At 38.8% G+C, this 21,786-nt stretch overlaps 1 protein-coding gene across 2 annotated transcripts in view; it reads left to right on the plus strand.

Annotated features, from left to right (window-relative positions):
- fars2 (phenylalanyl-tRNA synthetase 2, mitochondrial) overlaps nucleotides 1-20,009 on the plus strand; it is a 225,730-nt gene extending 205,721 nt beyond the window's left edge. For both annotated transcript variants that reach the window (XM_041245345.1, XM_041245347.1), the window contains exon 7: nucleotides 18,959-20,009. In XM_041245345.1, coding sequence (XP_041101279.1) covers nucleotides 18,959-19,097 — 139 coding nt within the window. In that variant the 3' untranslated portion in view covers nucleotides 19,098-20,009. The remainder of the gene's footprint in view (nucleotides 1-18,958) is intronic.
- Nucleotides 20,010-21,786: the final 1,777 nt, after the last annotated feature.

The following is a 21,786-nucleotide window of genomic DNA, read 5'->3' on the forward strand; positions in this document are numbered from 1 at the left end:
TGGACATTCACTATGCACATAGCACAATCAAATTTGAATTTCGTCTGAATATACCAATATCTGCACGATAATTGCGATGCACTATTTCCAATAACTGTGCACTGCTGGCTCAAATAATGTCGGAGTAACAGTGCACTCTGGAGTTAGGTACCTATACAAAGTATCGGGGGGCAACTGCGATGCAATGCTGAACGTAAAATAGCACAATAACTTAATCTCTGGCCATTTTTATGCAGCTGTCCAGTCTGCTGAATGTCGATGTTGCTAATTGTACAGAGACTGTTCATTTACTGAGAAATCATACTTGGCTACCATTAACATTTTAGGAGCGTTGAATTATTATTCTTGCAAAAAAAAAAAAAAAAAAAATATATATATATATATATATATATATATATATATATATATATATATATATATATATTATATATATATATATAAAAATAACCAAAAATCCATTCCGGCGACACTCAAAACCTTACAAACTTGGCTTAATCGTGATGTTCAACTGGGTGAGTAGAATGAATAACAATGCATTTCTGTGTATTGTGTATATAAAAATGCATGATTGATGTTTACTTTGCAGGTGAATTAACTTGTTACATTTACAAATCAGAGAGTGTGCTACCACAGTAGACTTTGTCACAGCACGACTTCATTCATTCAGAAAAAAAACCAGACAGCATCCAAAGACTTTTTTTTTTAATTTTACTTCAAAAACATACAGCTATGTTGGATCAGCTGGCCTTTAAAAAAACCTATATAGTATTTCCTTGTGATACAATACTGTCCATATTCAATAAAACAGTGGCGTTAATATCAGTTCATTATTAATTTGAAAATTCAGCGCCTAGCTATGGAGCCAATTGTGTATTTGAATGGTCCTTATGTATGTGTGCACGATATATTGTGTGATCTCGTCTCCTGTCATCGGTACATACTGTGGCAACACCAATGATAGCAGCTTGTCAGGGTAATGCCATTACTAATGGTGACTGTCCATCATTCTGCATTCTCACTTGGCTGTTATGTGCAGTTGCTATATTGTTAGTGAATGCACAGACGGTTTTGCGAGGCACAAACAGATTTGCGAATTGCTCAAAAAAACTCTATATTCCAATGTCTCGCAACTGCTTTGTGCCGTTTTGGAATATCTCTCATTTTGTGCCAAAGCACTATTTTTTTTGCGATGCACAAATTTAGTGAGGGGATTGTGCGAAGATCGGGCCCTTAGTCTTTTCAGTGAAACAAAAACATTGTGCACAAAGAGAACTTGCATACATAACAAAAAGGCTCCAACCCTTGAGAAATATAAAAATAATTCTAATCCAAGTGGCACTATCAATGTTTCAAAGCCCTGTACATGAGCACACATTTATTCTCAGCCACTGACTCTGCAAGTTAACAGTGATTGTGCACTAGTGTTAGCAAACACTGTGAAATACACATCTTTTTTGAAACTTTTGAAAACATTTGTCATATTTTTTCACTCATGCACTGTAACAGATAATAATCAGGGTACTGTAATAAAGAATGCATGTATCAAGTGCAGTGCTGGAAACAAATGTACTGATGTGTTTTGTTCTTAGTAGCTTATTGATCCCAGAATCTCATCAAGCAGCTTCTTATAGGATCACAGGGTGTCAGCTTCAACATCATTACTGGGGAGTTGGTTCCAGACCCTCACAGTTCTCTGTGTAAAAAAAGTGCCTCCTATTTTCTGTTCTGAATGTCCCTTTGTCTAATCTCCATTTGTGACCCCTGGTCCTTGTTTCTTTTTTCAGGTTGAAAAAGTCCCTTGATTGACATTGTCAATACCTTTTAGAATTTTGAATGCTTGAATCAGGTCGCCATGTAGTCTTCTTTGTTCAAGACTGAATAGAATCAATTATCTTAGCCTGACTGCATGTGACATGCCTTTTAAACCTGGAATAATTCTGGTTACTATTCTTTGCACTCTTTCTAGAGCAGCAATATCCTTTTTGTAGCGAGGTGACCAGAACTGAACACAATATTCTAGTTGAGGTCTTACTAATGCATTGTACAGTTTTAACATTACTTCCCTTTATTTAGAATTCAACACTTTTCACAATATATCTGAGCATCTGGTTGGCCTTTTTTTTAGAGCTTCCCCACATTGTCTAGATGAAGACATTTCTGAGTAAACAAAAACTCCTAGGTCTTTTTCATAGATTCCTTCTTCAATTTCTGTATCTCCCATATGGTATTCATAATGCACATTTTTATTGCCTGCATGCAGTACCTTAGACTTTTCTCTATTAAATGTCATTTGCAATGTGTCTTCCCAAGTTCTGAATTTTGTCTAGATCATTCTGATGACCTTTGTTGCTGCAACAGTGTTTGCCACTCCTCCTATTTTTGTGTCATCTGCAAATTTAACAAGTTTGCTTACTATACTAGAATCTAAGTCATTAATGTAGATTAGGATTGCAGATGACCTAATACTGATCCCTGTGGTACTCTATTGGTTACCTCGCTCCATTTTGATGTTTCTCCTCTAATTAGTACTTTCTGTTTTCTACATGTTAACCACTTTTATGAGTGACTTTGTCAAAAGTGTACTGGAAATCTAAATAAACCATGTCATATGCTTTGCAATTATCCATTATCGATGTTGCATCCTCAAAATAATCAAGCAGGTTAGTTAGACACAATCTCCCTTTCCTAAAACCATGCTGACTGTCTCCCATGATACTGTTACCATATATGTAATTGTCCATTTTGGATCTTATTATAGTTTCCATAGGTTTGCATATAATAGAAGTCAGGCTTTTTGGTCTGTAGTTAGCTGGTTCGGTTTTGTTTCCCTTTTTGTGGATCAGTATTACGTTTGCAATTCTCCAGTCTGTCATTAGAACCCCTGTGTCAAGAGACTGTTGCATGATCTTGGTTAGTAGTTTGTAAATAACTTCTTTTATTTCTTGTACTATTGGGAGGATCTCATCAGACCCAGGGGATTTGTATATTTTAAGAGCTTCTAGTCCCTTTAACACTTCTGCCTCAGTTATGCTAAAGTTATTTAAAACTGGATAGGAACGGGTTAACATGTGGGGCATGTTATCTGTATCCTCCTTTGTAAAACCTTGTGAAAAGTAATCATTTAATATATTTGCTATTTATTTTTATTCGTCTATGATTTTGCCATTTGTATCTCTTAGACATTTAACCTCCCCTTTGAATGTTCTCTTGCTGTTATAATATTGGAAAAACATTTTGGAATTGGTTTTAGCCCCCTTAGCAATGTTCATTTCTATCTCTCTCTTGGTCTTTCTAACTTCCTTTTTGACTTGCGTTTGCAGTTCCAAGTATTCTTTCTGTGTAGTTTGTTTTTGGTCCCTTTTAAACACTGTATTTTCCCTTTTTTGCTGATTTTTTTTTTTTTAATTGATCTATTAAACCGTTTTGGCAATTTTGTATTAGATTTAGATTTGTCTACTTTTGGAATGTAATTGTTTTCCGCCTCTAGTACTACATTTTTTAAAAAAGAGGCATCCTTTTTCTGTGGATGTTTTCTCTATTTTACTCTAATTTACTTCTGTATGCCTTTCTAAAACGTTTTGGGTTTTAAAAATCACTTCAAATTAGACCATGTTGTGGTCTGAGTTTGCCAGTGGTTCTCTGACCTCTGTTTTAGTTATTCTGTCTTCGTTATTTGAAAAGACTAAATCAAGGCATGCCTCCCCTCTAGTCGGTGCCTTGACAAATTGTGTTAGCAAGCAGTCATTTGTCATAACCACCATTTCAATTTCGTTAGTTGTGCTCCCCAGCGGGTTTCCCCATTGTATATGGGGGAAGTTGAAATCCCCCATTAGTATGGTTTCTCCTTTGCTACACTCATTTCTAATGCAATTGTATAACAGATTATTTTGCTCTGCATCTTAATTTGGTGGTATATAGCATGGTGCTATTATTATGCCCTTATTTTGTCCATTATTCTGACCCATGTTGATTCGGCGTTGTTTTCTTCATCCAGATTTAACAACTGGGCTTCATGTATAGCGCTACCCCTCCATCTCTTCTGTCCTGCCTGTCTTTCCTATACAGTGCATACCCACAAATATTATATTTGTCTTCATCACTCTCAGGCAACCAAGTTTCTGTAACACCTATCACATCATAGTTACTTCTTAGTGCAGTAGCTTCAAGTTCTAACATTTTGTTTATGATACTTCTAGCATTTAGATAAATACATTTTAATGGCTGTCTTAACTGAGTTGTTGCCCTTGTTTTGATGTGGTCTCCCTTCAGTTTTTTTGTTGATTTCTCCCCCCTTCCTTTCTGGTTTAAATGCTTCTGAACCTTCTCGAGGATCTTTTACAACAGTAAATTAAGTGACCGAGAGAGCTTTGTTTAACAAATTCTACTGTATAAAATTTACACCGGATATAAACACATGTAGTGATTTATGAATACAGCGCTATTATCACCACAGTTATATGCTATTATCATTAGAAGCCTCTTTTTTAGCTTTAACTGAACATAGAATATATGGCCTTTGTAATGCCATTTTAAGGAAAATAGCTGAGCTACCATCTCGGCTTTGCTGAAACCTGCAGGTCTCTAAATGTACTGAGACAAGAAGGATGTTGCAAGTAGCAGTGTCCTATTGGCTTTAGGCAGACAGTTTCCACTGACATTCAGCAGTTGTGGTGTTATAGAAGCAATACTTCCAAGGACATGTACTAAAGGATGTGTGACAAGCCAGGGAGCTTTTAATAGAGTAAGGAGATTGAACAGGTCCTGACATACTGTAATGTTTTCAGGCACCAAGGGGGTGTTGCATTTTTTATTTATTTTTTTTACAATTTCCTCTTCCTTTATTTCTTCTTAAAATGCCCTTGTGTATGGGGAAAAACATATATTGTTATAACAGTGGCAAACACAGTCTTTAAACTGTAAAAAATTACCTCAGAGAAGTTGTGGAATGTTACCAAAATGTGTCTGTATTTTACTCATGCTGTGTGTCAACATTGCAGGCTGGTGGTGTGGGGTGTGTTTTCATGGAATAAGGTTCTTCAAAATCACTGATCGGGTAGGATAGAATAACATTTCCAAGGCATTGAATATCCCCCGGAGCACAGTAAAGTCCATTATTAAGAAATGGAGAGAATATGGCACAACTGTGAATCTATCTAGAACAGGCCGTCCTTAAAAACTGAGTTTCCTGGTGAGAAGGGCCCTAGTCAGGGAGGCCACCAAGAGGCCTATGGCAACTCTAAAAGAGTTACAGTCTTCCACGGCTGAGCTGGGAAACACTGTGCATACGGCAACAATAGCCTGGGTGCTTCACAAAACTGGCCTTTATGGGAGAGTGGCAAAAAGAAAGCCATTGTAGAAAAAAAACTGACATCAAATCTCGGCTAGAGTTTGCCAGAAGGCATGTGGGAGACTCTGAGACCAAGTGGAAGAAGATTCTATGGTCTGATGAGACCAAAATAGAGCTTTTTGGCCTCAACGCTAAACTATATGTTTGGCGCAAGTCTAACACCGCACATCATCCTGAGAACACCAGCATCATGGCAGCATCATGCTATGGGGATGCTGCTCTGCGTCAGGGCCTGGAAAGCTTGTGAAGACAAAGGGAAAAATGGATGCAGCAAAGTACAGAGAAATCCTGCAGGAAAACCTGCTGAAGTCTGCAAGAGACCCAGGATTTGGGAGAAGATTCATCTTCCAGCAGGACCATGACCCCAAACATACAGCCAAAGTCACACTGGAGTGGCTTAAAAACAAAAAGGTCAATTTCCTGGAGTGGCCCAGTCAAAGCCCAGACCTCAATCCAATTGAGAATATGTGGAAAGAGTTGAAAATTGCTGTTCACCAAAGGTCCCCATCCAACTTGACGGAGCTTGAGCAATCATGCAAAGAAAAATTGGCAAAAATTGCAGTGTCCAGATGTGCAAAGCTGGTAGAGACTTATCCAAATAGACTCATGGCTGTAATTGCTGCCAAAGGTGCCTCTAGCAAATATTGACTCAAGGGGGCAAATACTTATGCAATCAATTATTTTCTGTTTTATATTTGTAATTAATTTAGAACAATTTGTAGATTTTATATTTCACTTTGACCTTATGGACTTTTTTTTTTGTGTTGATCAGTGGCAAACTCCTAAATAAATCCATTTTGATTCCATGTTGTAAAATAATAAAAAGTGGAAAAGTCCAAGGGGGGTGAATACTTTTGAGACCCACTGTATGCAGCTATGCTATACTTGTTCTACACTGTGAGGAAACTCTGACCCTGTTTCAATGAACTTATTGTTATCTGCAAGCAAAGAAATATATGGCTGTTGAAAGGTGTAATTGTTGTTCCTGTTTGAGGGCTGTCATGAAAATGATGCCTTTCATTGCACAATTCTTGGAGAGAGGCAACAGAATTCATTTGTATTTCTGTATATTAGTGGTAAGAGACCTGGGCCTATATTTTCAAATTGCTCACTCCATTGTAAATGCATGATGTATAAATTGGGTCAGTTTTCTGCTCTTTGTATTGGAGAGCCTTTTGCCTTTTTCTTTTATAGAATGAGATTGTTCGGTTTTTATGATTTAGGGCTCGTCTTCAGAGCCTCAGAAGGCTGTGTCTTCATTGTTTCAGTTAGTGGTCATTACACAAATTAAGGTGTTATTAGTGCAGTAATGTGGTAACTTAAAACATACATATTTATAGTGGCTGGGTAAAAGCATTTTGAAGGTTTTCTGCATTAGACCTTAGAAAAAGGACATTTTTAATGTGTGCACAATTAAACACATGGCCAAGCTGAAAGCCAAAATCCTTAGCAGACTATTATCAAATTGAATAGCAATTTAGATGTATTTAAAGATAATTTTTCCCTCTTATTTTACAGTCTTACCTTAGAAACCCTCAGATTATGACACAAAACAGAGCTTTCTAAAATAATAAAGCAGCATGATTTAGCAAGCTTTGTCTAGCTTTCAGTCTAACAAAGAAGACTACCCAAAATTATTTGAAAAGTATAAGTCTGAGTGTCTATTAAGGAAGCACTGGCGTTTTTTGATCTTGTTGTCATTTTGACAAACCGTGCTCACAATAATATATACGTAGATCCATGACCCTGCTTACAGGCAAGCACACAGAAGATAATTTGAAGAAGAGTCACACTTAAAGGACAAATAACTTTTTTTTTCTTTACACATCTGAGTGGAACTTGTGTATTTAATGCAAAAGGGTAATTTGTCATAGGTTATGATTACTTTGTTTAACTGTCAGCCTTTACACAAGGGGGGGGTTACGTGGCAAAAGGCCTGTCAGTTCATCCATGCTTATATGTTAGCAAGTCAGGAAAGACCAAAGAGTAAAAGAGAAGGAAAAAGAAACCAGTGCTTGGCATTTTTAAATAAGAACATAAGAACATAAGAAAGTTTACAAACGAGAGGAGGCCATTCGGCCCATCTTGCTCGTTTGGTTGTTAGTAGCTTATTGATCCCAAAATCTCATCAAGCAGCTTCTTGAAGGATCCCAGGGTGTCAGCTTCAACAACATTACTGGGGAGTTGATTCCAGACCCTCACAATTCTCTGTGTAAAAAAGTGTCTCCTATTTTCTGTTCTGAATGCCCCTTTTTCTAAACTCCATTTGTGACCCCTGGTCCTTGTTTCTTTTTTCAGGCTGAAAAAGTCCCTTGGGTCGACACTGTCAATACCTTTTAGAATTTTGAATGCTTGAATTAGGTCGCCACGTAGTCTTCTTTGTTCAAGACTGAACAGATTCAATTATTTTAGCCTGTCTGCATATGACATGCCTTTTAAGCCCGGAATAATTCTGGTCGCTCTTCTTTGCACTCTTTCTGGAGCAGCAATATCTTTTTTATAGCGAGGTGACCAGAACTGCACACAATGGTGCTGGCTGCATGTTACTCCTTGTAAACCCTCTGCCTTGCTTACTTATGTTAAAGCAAACCACAAATAAAATTTCAGATAGCATTTTACTGAATGATGCTATAAGGTCTTATTTCAGAATAAGATAAGTTTCTTCTGCAGCTGTCAACCTGCTTTCAAACTGCTTCTAAACTGCTCTGCACCTTTCCACGCCTGTACTTCTCCCACGCTGTCGCTTCCACTCGCTGTTGCTGGGAAGACTGCCTCGTTATTAGCTGCATTGTTCTGCTGTGCTGTTGGCTCTTCCCCTCGCCCTTGTCTCAGAACGGCGCTGAATTTGAATCAGCTGCTCCGAGTTTCAGCTTGTTTGTTATCAGAAAAACACACACGGCTGTTTAACTTTGAGCTGCAGTGTTTCCCCAATGTTTTCTGATTAAAGCAATTAAAGATGCAATTTCTCCTTACTGCTTCTAAACTAATCTGCACTTTTTCACACCTGTACTTCTCCCACGGTCGCTTCCACTTGCTGTCGCTGGATTGGATTGGGCTTCCCATTCACGCTGTAAAACAATAACACTGTCATATTTATCAATGATAAATCATAACAATAATAATAATAATAATACAACAAAACAAGTACAAAATAATAAACTGCACAGGGGCGGAGGGGTACCCCATTCTAAAATAAACAAATACTTTTATGACAGGGAGACGGCGGCAGCGGACCCTCGTGAGGCAACGGTGGGAGGGGAGACCGTGGCCATGAAGGAGGCAGCAGGCGCTCCACTTCACCACCACCACTGGGAGGAGACAGAAGCAGCTCCTGCTCCTCCCCTCGTGATTGTGGTTGAGGCAGTCAGCTCCTTCTCCTCTCCTCGTGATAGTGGTTGAGGCAGAGGCAGCTCCTGCTCTTTTCCTTGTGATAGAGGTGGAGGCAGAGGCAGCTCCTCCCCCTCTGGCTGCGAAGCTGGCTGGGGCTCCTCCCCCTCTGGTTGCGAAGGCGGCAGGTGCTTCTCCCCCTCTGGCTGCGAAGGCGGCAGGTGCTCCTCCCCCTCTGGCTGCGAAGGCGGCAGGGGCTCCTCCCCTTCTGGCTGCGAAGGCGGCAGGGGCTCCTCCCCTTCTGGCTGCGAAGGCGGCAGGGGCTCCTCCCCTTCTGGCTGCGAAAGCGGCAGGGGCTCTTCCCCTTCTGGCTGCGAAGGCGGTTCCCATCAACTCTGTAAAACAATAAGAAAACATAATGGCTTCAACATCATATTTATCAATAATAATAATAATAATAATAATAATAATAATAATAATAATAATAATACAAAATAATTAATTGCACAGGGATGGAGGGGAATCCCATTCTAAAATAAACAAATACATTTATGGCAGGGCTTTGCCCTGCACCCTTTTCATGTGCAGGGCTCCTCGCCCTGTCACACCCAGACACAGAAATTGAAGATACACAGAGATACAAAAATAAAAGAAAAATAACAAAACAAAAACCTAACAACATGGAATACTAACTAAACTTTCTGGACAGCTACCAGTCACAAAACATTAGTGTTACAACACAAGCAAAAAAGGTTTACACATTAACTTTTGTTAAACCACACACACATTTCTCTGGCAAGGACAGAAATTAACCCCATCCCTGCCAAACCCCAACACATTTCTTCCAAGCAGGGATTTCTTTATATATATATATATATATACACACACACACACACACACAGTAATCACTCGCTATACAAGCTACCGATATATATGACATTTCAATTATACGAGAAACAGAAATTAATACCTGTTTTTCCATTAAACAAGAATATGTTCGCTCTTACGGGAAGGGAGCTCGCAAAGTGACCGATCGTATTGTGTCTGCGCAAGGCGTACGTCAAAGCATTTATCATAACCGCCATCCCAGCATCGCTGTGAGTCTTCTTTGTCTTTGTACTGTTCTTGTGTTGTCTCGTATGTGTGGCGGTTGGCAGTTGCTTCTGCTATCTCTTCTTTACTTATTAAGTGCTTTTTTATATTTAATATTCTATTTTAATTTTCTTTTTCATAACTGTGCATTATTTATTGTTAGTGTTTTTACAACTTTATTGATATTTACTATAACGTATGTTTTCTAACACTATGATAAGCGCATGAAAGAAAACTGTGTGTCAGCCCCGGGGACTCATGCATACCGCAAGAGATTGTTTATTTGTCATTTACTGAACAACTTTAGGCTAATTTCTTTAATAATTGATACATAATTTCAGTGATTTCATATTTAGATACCATTCTGTCCTTTATTAAGGGGAATTTTGGGTGTTGAAGAGGGAATTTTTTTGGCTCTGGAACCAATAGAAGATTATAACATGGGAACCAATGGGGATTTCATTTCTGTTATATGAGCCTAACGAGCAGTTTTCAAGGAACAAATTCTGCTTGTTTAACAAGGGATTACTGTGTGTATCTATCGCCAAGCACCATAGGTTCTTTGAGAAAGTGCCTCTTAAATTCATCTCACAAACCCACTTTTTGTCATGTTTTGTGCAGCCTGTCAAATGCTGCATGGGCGGTCTTAATGGGATATAGTTCAGTTACAAAATACCAACACCACCAAATTTTTTCTGGTGTTTTTAACATAGTATTGTTCACAAAAAAAAAATACACCAAGTGCAGCACCTAATTGATAGCTCTTATCAGTCAATTCATGCCTTTTTTTTTTTTTTAGATAATGACTCATACTGTTTAGTTCCAGTTGATGATACAAAACATATTTGTCCTGTAGTAAACTATATGCATTTGTTTAAATGTAAAGAACAATTAAATGTACAGTATTAAAATATTGCTCTTTAATTCACCTCATGAACTCTACCAAGTACCAAGACATTTTAGCCAAAAACCTGGTTGCCACCTCCAGGAGGCTGAAACTGAGCCACAAGTGGATCTTCCAGCAAGACAAAAGCCCCAAGCACACATCAAAAGCCACAAAGTTAATTGACCACAAAATCAACATTTTGCAATGGCCATCTCCGGACTTGAATCCCATTGAAAACCTGTGGTTTGAATTGAAGAGGGCAGTCCATAAGCGTAGACCGAAGGATATCAAGGATCTGGAAAGATTCTGTATGGAGGAATGGTTTAAGATCCCTTCCAGTGTGTTCTCCAATCTCATAAAAAATTATAGAAAATCCTTGCAAGGGGAGGGTGCACAAAGTACTGAAATCAAGGGTGGCAATAATTGTGACACTTATTTTTTTTGGAAATATATTTATAATTTGAATCATTAATAAAGTACAATTGTGAGGCGAGAGTGTATTAAATGGAATGTCCAGACAGTAATTTATGTGTACAGAAATACAATAATTTATTTTTATTATCTGTACACAAAAAAATAATTAAATAACAAAAGAAAACAAAACGGCGTGAGGGAGGGAGTGCAGGGGTGAAATCCAAAACAGATCGTGAGAACTCATCTATAATCGTCTTCGTGGCGAACCATACATAAATAAAAAAAAGACAAAAGAAATGTTAGTGTTTTCAAAAATCCCGCTGCACCAAACTAGTCTCTCCCTCCACCCGTTACTCCGCCTATTTTACTTTCGGACCAACCCCGAACACAGTAGTACATTCCCTTTAGTATGTAATGTCCCACCTCTGTAGTCAGTGGAACACCAATCCCCAACTGACAAGTGTCCTTATCCTTCACTTGACTCCAGTGGCTGGAATTTACATACTCGTACTTCAGCCCCTCACCAAGGTGCCGCCCCTCAAAAAGATGACTTTTGCCATGGCCACGAGATCTTGGTAAGGGAAGTCTCGAGTTGGTTTGATCGGTAGGCTGAATCACAGACCGAAATCCCTTTGACTCATCACATATCCCACCCCTCAGAATGTAGCCGAAGGAACACTCGGAAACCTCTAACCCTTCCCTTTTCCCTCCCTCCCGGGAAAAAAAATCAGCATTTTGATGTAACTTACCCGCACGATACCTTATTTGAAAGGCGAAGGGTTGGAGCGCCAGGTACCACCGCGTAATCCTAGCGTTTGAATCCTTCATTGTGTCTAACCACTTTAAAGAAGCGTGATCTGTGATGAGTACAAAAGTCGTCCCAGAAGATAGTATTTTAAAGATTCCACTGCCCATTTCACTGCCAGGCATTCTTTCACCACTACCGAATACCTCTGTTCTCTGGGCAGTAACTTCCGACTGATGTATAGTATCGGGTGTTCAATACCATCTCTCTCCTGGGACAGAACCGCCCCCAGACCAGTCTGCGATGCATCTGTCTGCAGGACGAACTCTCGGCTGAAATCCGGGCTTATTAATGCTGGGGCCTGACTCAAATTAGTTTTAATAGATTCAAAGGCTGTCTGACACTCTGCACTCCACTTAATTTTATTTGGAGCGTTCTTTTTAGTGAGATCAGTGAGAGGGGCGGCTATAGTGGAAAAGTGTGGAATAAAGCGGCGGTAATAACCAGCCAACCCTAACAGTGATCTCACCTGGGTTTTCGTGGTAGGTACCGGTGAATCCAACAAAGCCTGGACTTTTGAAACCAACGGTTTCACTCTACCCTTACCCATTATGAAACCTAAATATTTAGTTTCTTCTTTTCCAATAGCGCACTTTGCCATGTTCGCTGTGAGCCCCGCCCTCCTCAGAGACTGTAAGACGGCTTCTAATCTAGTCAAATGTTCTCTCCAGGAAGAACTATAAATGACTACATCATCGATATACGCAGCTGCATACTCTCGATGAGGTTGTAAAACCCTGTCCATTAGTCTCTGAAAAGTAGCAGGCGCTCCATGAAGTCCGAACGGCATAGTACAAAATTGAAAAAGACCCTCTGGGGTTGAAAATGCCGTTTTCTCACGAGAGGCTTTCGTTAATGGAATTTGCCAATATCCTTTCGTCAGATCCAGAGTTGAAATAAACCGAGCTTGCCCCAGTTTGTCTAAGAGTTCATCTACTCGAGGCATGGGATATGCATCAAACTTGGAGATAGCATTCACCCTCCTAAAATCGATACATAATCGTAGTGACCCATCTGGCTTGTCTATTGGTACTATTGGGCTACACCACTCGCTTCGGGAAGGTTCAATTACCCCAAGTTTCAACATACACTCCACCTCCCTTCGAACAGAATCTCTCCGACTCTCTGGAATGCGATACGGTCTCTGTCTAACTCTTAGACCTGGCGGAGTGATAATAGCATGTTCAATCAAATGCGTTCTTCCAGGCACGTTAGAAAACACATCACTGAACATTTTAATTAGATTGCTTACCTCTTCACGCTGATCAGGAGTTAATTGTTCCCCCATCGGGACCTCAATTGCTGACTCTGGCTCAATTGAGGGTCCAAAATCCTCTCCCTCCTGTACAGGAGATATAAAATGGACTTCCCGTTCTTTCCACGGTTTCAGGAGATTAACATGATAAATTTGACTTTCTTTCCGACGCCCAGGCTGTCGGATCTCATAATTGACTTTACCAATTGCTCGAATAACCTGAAAGGGACCCTGCCATTTAGCAAACAACTTAGATTCGATGAGGGCATTAATAACAACACTTTATCTCCAGGTCGAAAGTTCCTAATTCTTGCATTTTTATTGTAGCTTTGTTGCTGCTTCTGCTGTGCCGCTTTGAGATTGTCATGTGCCAATTGACCGACTAATTCTAAGCGATCGCGTAACTGCAACACATATTTTACTACATTTTTAGACTCCTTTGACTGTTCTTCCCAGCCTTCTCTTATGAGATCCAAGATACCCCGCGGCTGCCGACCGTACAAGAGCTCAAACGGTTGACCTCACGAACTGCAAAGAGCAAGTAGGGAAGCAGTTTAGCCCAATTGCGTTTTTCTTGATCTACAAAGCGGCGCAACATATTTTTCAAAGTCTGATTAAATCGTTCAACAAGCCCATCCGTTTGAGGATGAAAAACTGAGGTTCTAATTGAACGGATTTTCAATAATATATATAGTTGCTGAATACAGTCTGACATAAAATGAGTGCCCTGATCAGTGAGAATTTCTTTCAGGATTCCCACCCTAGAGAATATTTTTACCAATTAATTCGCTACAGCTACTGCATTCATAGAGCGTAAGGGAACAGCTTCTGGATATCTCGTTGCGTAGTCCACTACTACTAAAATATACCGATATCCTGACTCTGTTCCCTCCAGAGGGCCTACTAAATCAACACAAATCCTTTCAAACGGTACCCCAATAATTGGAAGTGGAACCAGAGGTGCGGGGCGAACTGACTTAGGGGCAGCTAATTGACATTCAGGACACTCCGATACATACTTCCGCACAAGACCATAAACCCCAGGCCAAAAAAAAGGGGCCAGAATTCGTTCCTGAGTCTTTTCAGTTCCCAAATGACCTGAAAATGGAATATCATGCGCCAATCTCATGACTTCTGACTGAAAAGGCCTAGGAACCAATAACTGTTTTACGAGCTGTCCCGTCCCGGGAGCCCGGGTTATTCTATATAATAAGTGCCCAGCTACAGAAAAATGCAGAAATGCCACCTATTGTCCTTCCTGCATATCCTTCCCCTCGATATATCTAACCGCGTCTCTCTCTCCTCTCGCTTCTCCTCCTGCTCCCTAAACATTGCCAAAACTGTAGCTGGATCCATTTTCACTTCTGACACCATGTGTGAGGCGAGAGTGTATTAAATGGAATGTCCAGACAGTAACTTATGTGTACAGAAATAAAATAATTTATTTTTATTATCTATACACAACAACATAATGAAATAACAAAAGAAAACAAAACGACGTGAGGGAGGGAGTGCAGGGGTGAAATCCAAAACAGATCGTGAGAACTCGTCTTTAATCGTCTTCGTGGCGAACCATACATAAACAAAAAAAGACAAAACAAATGTTAGTGTTTTCAAAAATCCTGCTGCACCAAACTAGTCTCTCCCTCCACCCGTTAGTCCGCCTATTTTACTTTCGGACCAACCCCAAACACAGTAGTACGTTCCCTTTAGTATGTAATGTCCCACCTCTGTAGTCAGTGGAACACCAATCCCCAACTGACAAGTGTCCTTATCCTTCACTTGACTCCAGTGGCTGGAATTTACATACTCATACTTCCGCCCCTCACCAAGGTGCCGCCCCTCATAAAGATGACTTTTGCCATGGTCACGAGATCTTGGTAAGGGAAGTCCCGAGTTGGTTTGATGCCATCTACTGTCGGGAGGCTGAATCACACTCCGAAATTCCTTTGACTTATCACAAAAATATATTCTACATGTTGGAAAATTACAATATAGCTCATTACCTGTGTTGTTTATTTTATACAGCCTTTTTTGCTCATCTTTATAAAGGGTGCCAATAATTTTGGAGGTGTCTGTGTATATATATATATATATATATATATATATATATATATATATATATATATATAATGCTCAATGCATTTTAAAAGTAAATCATTGCGCTGAAATAACACTAATATGTTTTGGGTAGGCTACACATTACATTATGTATAAATATGTATCTGTACAGTAGGCCTATGCAGCATACAGTGCAATAGAAAAATCTAATGAATACCTAGCGCACATTCTTTTTACTTTAGCTTACCAGTAACACAAAATAAATCATGCTGCTGCATTATACACATTGGTGTACAATGCAAATAAAAGATTATTTTAAATTTAAATTAAATGGTTATGGCTTTTTTTTCAGAATGAGCTGGAGGGTAGTGGCACATATGTTCCAAACACACTGGGGAAACTAGAACTGCCATAGAAATTTGTTTTCCAGGCTTGTAAGTACACCCTGACTTTAGTGAAAATTAGGTACTTGGGTGTAGCCTCAAAAATACTTTGAGGACAACTGGCAATTCATGAGAAAAAGCTCACCGGGAAATGGCAGCAACAATTGCGACTGTTTAAAACATGTTTTCAAAAGTTCTTGAAAAATTGATTCAGTTGTAAATGTCGTTTCATTGCGCTCGTTTGTGACAGGTTCACGGCTCTTAAAACAGGAGCAATCCTTTAGTACATCTAGCACTTAGTGTTGTTTTTCAATACTGTTTTAACTAATTTATTTGGAATATAATTTGTGCTTTGTGTGGTTTACCGTTGTTAAATAGACAGAGAAACAGAGATGACACATATTCAACTTGTGCAATTAGCAAATGCCATTTCCTACCAAGGTTGTAGCTCCTGGCATATGTTTAGATGCAATTTGCAGAACTATGTGTTCAGTTTATTTATTTATTTATTATTTTTGGGGGTGGATATCCTAGCTATGCATTTTAATATGCTTAACAAGATGATTAACACCATTGCACCAGTCTTGCTATGTTGTTCACACTTTTTTGTTACCAGCCATTTAATCAGAGGAAACAATGTCATTCTGATGAAGTAAGAAAGAAAAAAGCAGTGTTAAAGATGCAAGTCAAGTTTTTGCAAATATCTGTGTACCCCTGTTCTTCTGTGAACAACAGCATTTCAACAATATAGTGAAACATGGATAGTTGGCTGTAGACCAGCAGAAATATTTGCCCACTTCAAACACATTCTGCTTCTGTTGTGATCCTGTCTGTGATGTCAAGTGAATAGTGCCAGGACCCTGCAGAATGTTGTGATCCTGTCTGTGATGTCAAGTGAATAGTGCCAGGACCCTGCAGAATGTTGTGATCCTGTTTGTGATGTCAGGTGAATAGTGCCAGGACCCTGCAGAATGTTGTGATCCTGTCTGTGATGTCAGGTGAATAGTGCCAGGACCCTGCAGAATGTTGTGATCCTGTCTGTGATGTCAGGTGAATAGTGCCAGGACCCTGCAGAATGTTGTGATCCTGTCTGTGATGTCAGGTGAATAGTGCCAGGACCCTGCAGAATGTTGTGATCCTGTCTGTGATGTCAGGTGAATAGTGCCAGGACCCTGCAGAATGTTGTGATCCTGTCTGTGATGTCAGGTGAATAGTGCCAGGACCCTGCAGAATGTTGTGATCCTGTCTGTGATGTCAGGTGAATAGTGCCAGGACCCTGCAGAATGTTGTGATCCTGTCTGTGATGTCAGGTGAATAGTGCCAGGACCCTGCAGAATGTTGTGATCCAGTCTGTGATGTCAGGTGAATAGTGCCAGGACCCTGCAGAATGTTGTGATCCTGTCTGTGATGTCAGGTGAATAGTGCCAGGACCCTGCAGAATGTTGTGATCCTGTCTGTGATGTCAGGTGAATAGTGCCAGGACCCTGCAGAATGTTGTGATCCTGTCTGTGATGTCAGGTGAATAGTGCCAGGACCCTGCAGAATGTTGTGATCCTGTCTGTGATGTCAGGTGAATAGTGCCAGGACCCTGCAGAATGTTGTGATCCTGTCTGTGATGTCAGGTGAATAGTGCCAGGACCCTGCAGAATGTTGTGATCCTGTCTGTGATGTCAGGTGAATAGTGCCAGGACCCTGCAGAATGTTGTGATCCTGTCTGTGATATCAAGTGAATAGTGCCAGGACCCTGCAGAATGTTGTGATCCTGTCTGTGATGTCAGGTGAATAGTGCCAGGACCCTGCAGAATGTTGTGATCCTGTCTGTGATATCAGGTGAATAGTGCCAGGACCCTGCAGAATGTTGTGATCCTGTCTGTGATATCAGGTGAATAGTGCCAGGACCCTGCAGAATGTTGTGATCCTGTCTGTGATGTCAAGTGAATAGTGCCAGGACCCTGCAGAATGTTGTGATCCTGTCTGTGATATCAAGTGAATAGTGCCAGGACCCTGCAGAATGTTGAGGAAAAGCATTGTTTCAAGTATTTGAGCAGACTCTCCAGGTCAATGAGAGGACCATAACTTTTTTTAGACAAATAGTTACATTTAATTTATTTACTACTTAAATGTAGTCTACGAAAACTGAAATGGCTTGTCTATGCATAACATTATTTTGCAAAAAATTGACTGCTGTCCTTTGATGTAATGGTAAGGGTTTTCTTAAAGAAACAAAAAAAAAAATATATATATATATATATATATATATATATATATATATATATATATATATATATATATATATATATATATATTATATTGTATATATATATATATACCTTATGAAACTATAAATAGATTAGAATGAATAAAACTTAGCGCTACAGGATTTGCTTTCCTTAATTAGCCCATCCGGATGCCACTGTGCTTCGATACATATTTTTTCAGGTTTAGCATTTACCAAACATGTCACAAAATACATAAGATGAAATATAATGCAAGTTCTGATTTAGTAAAATTTGACTTAAACTTGACTTAAGCAGAACTTGCGTCCCAGGCGGTCAAGGGTATATGCTTTCTTTTTTGGTCTGTAATGAACACAAGTCTTTGTAATATTTTTACTGTTTAACTGGCCAATTCAAGTGGTATTCTATGTCTGAACTGTCACTTAGTTAACTGATTGGCCAATTTATTAACAAAGGCGGCAAATTACTGAAGGGAAACAGATTGGAAGGGCGGGGTTAAGGCGGATTTGTGTGGGGTAGCTTGTATTGTTTCTATTTACCTGCTTTGAGGCTGCAGATCAACCAAGTATGGTGCATCAGATCCTTTGTTTAACCAGATAGGACCATTGAGACACATTTACAGTGGTTACCTGGGGAACGGGAGAGACTTGGGTATTGAAAATTATTAGATGGAATTTAACTAGGCCAAAGTTTTATTAACCTGCATTTGGACTGGATTTTACACCTGTGCCATACTGATGCAACAATGAAGTGTCCTCAGAAGGAAGAGTGCCCCAACAGCACTTCATTCAGCACCTGATTTCCCTTTGCCAACCAGGCAAGCGCTTTCTTTTGTTTAGTCTTTTGTCATCTTACACAAGAACTACATCTATGAGAAAAACAATAATATAAAAAAAAAAAGAACAGAATTTATTGGATTATAACCAACCACGGTACCTGGTTGTGTAATAATCACACGTGAAAGTAGTACAGGATTATTTCAAACTTGTTAGGTAGCATTTCCAAGGAAGGAGAGTTACACCAACCACGATGTTGAATAGCAAGCAAGAGAATGAGATTGCAAAGATTTTCAGTTATTGAAAAGGTGTTACCAGTTTTTTCTTGACCTGAACATTAAACAAATTGGTATTTTTGTTGTTTTTGTTATACAGGACAGAAAAGCTCAGCCACTGCTATCGGATCACATACAGGCACATGGAAAGGACTCTGACGCAGGAAGAGGTGCGAGTTCTTCATAAGGCCCTTGAAACAACAGCAGAGCAAGAGCTGGGTGTGGTGGGGAGGTACTAGCTGAGCTTCTACCAGTGGCATCAGGCAAGGTACCCCACCAGGGCTCTCAAACATCTGGAATCACAGGGAATCACCTGTCTCTTACCTGGGGATAGGACTTTCACACCACACCCCTTTCTACATTTTCCTTTTCAGTTCAGTCTTTTATATGTGTATGGTAACTAAAATCCTTCAGGTGTTCTACATGATCCAATTCGGGGCGCTACACCTTATGTAGAAATAGTGCTAACAAATTAATTCTAGTAAATGTTATCAAATATTTACCACTGTTCTTTCATAGGTCTATTGTTCTATATGAAATATGCACACAGTGTATGATATATGTGATTTTTAAAAATTATTTCAATTAGTGAACACAAATATTTGTGTTTGATGTGATTTGTTGAAGAAGGAAATTAAAGTGCAGCAGTAAAAACTTTGTGAAATAAGCTTATAACGTATGTTCACTTTTGCAGCTAATAAATACCATAAAAAAATCAAATACACATTTACCAAAATATTCGCATCTTTCACATATCAAGCCTATGAATGGGCAGTAATAAGTATGTGGTAGTATTTATTAGAATTACTTTAATATAAGAAACTATGCAATAAAAGGCTCCTTGGCCTCATATATTATGTCAGCTATGTGGATGTGGGCGTGTGTGTACAGCAGCAAATAACCTCCTTTTTTTTTTTACCAAACAACCATGTTGACTGTTTGTGTACAACTAACAAAAAGAATGGACAAAACAGTTATTTCTGATAAATTTCTGTACAGCAATTGGTCCCTTAGTGGTTGTACCCTGTAAATACGTGTTTTGTTTTTTTGTTTAATATGACTCTTGAAAACTGCATGTTTAAAAATATTTTCAACAAATGTATTCAAATATGGCTCGGCAATTGTTGAATAAACTAAATGCCAAATCTTAAGAGAGTGCATTTTTGTTTTTCTTAAGTCATCTTGGATTATTTTTTTCTTTGTGTTGGTAGCACTGGAAACCTCCACACAGCAGGCATAACAAAAGCAGTGCAAAGTTAAGACCATCAAACTCATTTAGCGAAAAAGTCAAACATCGTCCTACTCTCCCAACCCAATGAAATACAACTACAGTCCATGTCCATGTTCTACCAGATGAATTCATATATTTTTTACTTGCTCTTACATTTTTTTCAATTTTACTTTTTTCTAACCACTTTCAAATCTACCAACCAGTAATATTTTTTTGTTGTTGTTTATTTATTTATGCATTTTTTGTAATTATTATAATATAATACATTCTTGCCTATTCTTTCAAAACTTTTAGCTCTGTTACATCAGTTGTTGCGGGAAGACATCAAGTGGACTTGGATGGAAGAGCAAGAAAGGGCTTTTGGGAGTTCTATTAAATGCATAGGCACTTGATGCTTTGTACTGTAAGGATTGTGGTTTAATTAACTATGTTTCTTTATTAATTACATCTTCCTCCTGCAATATTCTCCTAAACAAAACATTTAATAAAGTATAATCACGATTAAAATTACTTATGATTGACAGACACTTTATTAAACAGAATTTAGACAGAATGCCGTATTCCCTCGAATTTAAGCTGCAGCCCACATTTTCCACCCTCAATTTGAGAAAAAAGTTAAACTTGAAATAAATTTGCATTTAGAAATATACACCCTCAGTTATGCATATGGAGGCAGTTTGCGGCCGTCTGCTATCACACAGAGCATTACAGTTACGTGCTGGTTCTCGTTTCCAGTTGTGATTACTCACACCTGTTTATCTCCCAGTTTGTGAACCCAGCAGCTTGAGATGTCCTATATTTATATAGAAACTATCACAAGATTTCATCTGCAACATTTTCACTCATATCCCCCTTGGTCTAAATTGCTCCAAGTTGTACAAACTGTTTTTTTTTTTTTTTTTTTTTTTTTTTTTTTTTAACAACACTTTTCCCCCCTGTATTCTTAGGGTGTTCCTGCAATAGTTGCTTTTTAGCAGTCTCTGTTTAACATTTGCTGCTTCCTTAATCAAGATAGTCTCACCTTTCTTGTAAGTTAAGGTGTTATCACTAATTTTCTCTACAGTACTGTAGGACAACATTTAAAAAATGATTTTGATATTAAAATTATCATTTGTAATGAATGCAGAGTGTTTACATTTCTTCTTTAAGTTGCTTCCCTTTGAGAGTTGAGAATATGTGATTGTGCTTTACATTAACATACACAACAGCTGAAGATCAAGGGGACTGGACCTGGAGAGTATTTGTAATGGGAAGAGTCAGCAATGAGGATAGATGTATCAATGGACAGGTGTGTTGAGGTACCCCCGTCTGTGTTTATTTGTGTTGTTTAATGTTATTGTTAGTGTTATAATTTAATGTAGTTTGGCAGAGATGGTGTTTGCTTCTTGTCTCTGCCAGATTACATCTTGTGAGAATGTGTGGTCAGCAACTAATGATTTATTCACAGATTGGCCATTGAGCACGCGTATGAGAAAACCTGTGCAGAATATGGTCAAGGGATAAACTAGATAAGTGACGGCCAGTTAATCCCTTAACCACAATACAAAACCCACAAATGTGTATTTTATTTTCACTAGTGCTATATATGTGCTCATTTTGAAAATAAAGCATTTTATGTTTAGTTTTCCATTTAAATACAGTGTTTCTGCGATGCAAATGTTAAATATGATGTTTATGAATAAAACTTCTTAGTTGTA

The sequence above is a fragment of the Polyodon spathula genome, chromosome 3 (assembly GCF_017654505.1).
Source record: "Polyodon spathula isolate WHYD16114869_AA chromosome 3, ASM1765450v1, whole genome shotgun sequence".
NCBI lineage: Eukaryota > Metazoa > Chordata > Actinopteri > Acipenseriformes > Polyodontidae > Polyodon > Polyodon spathula.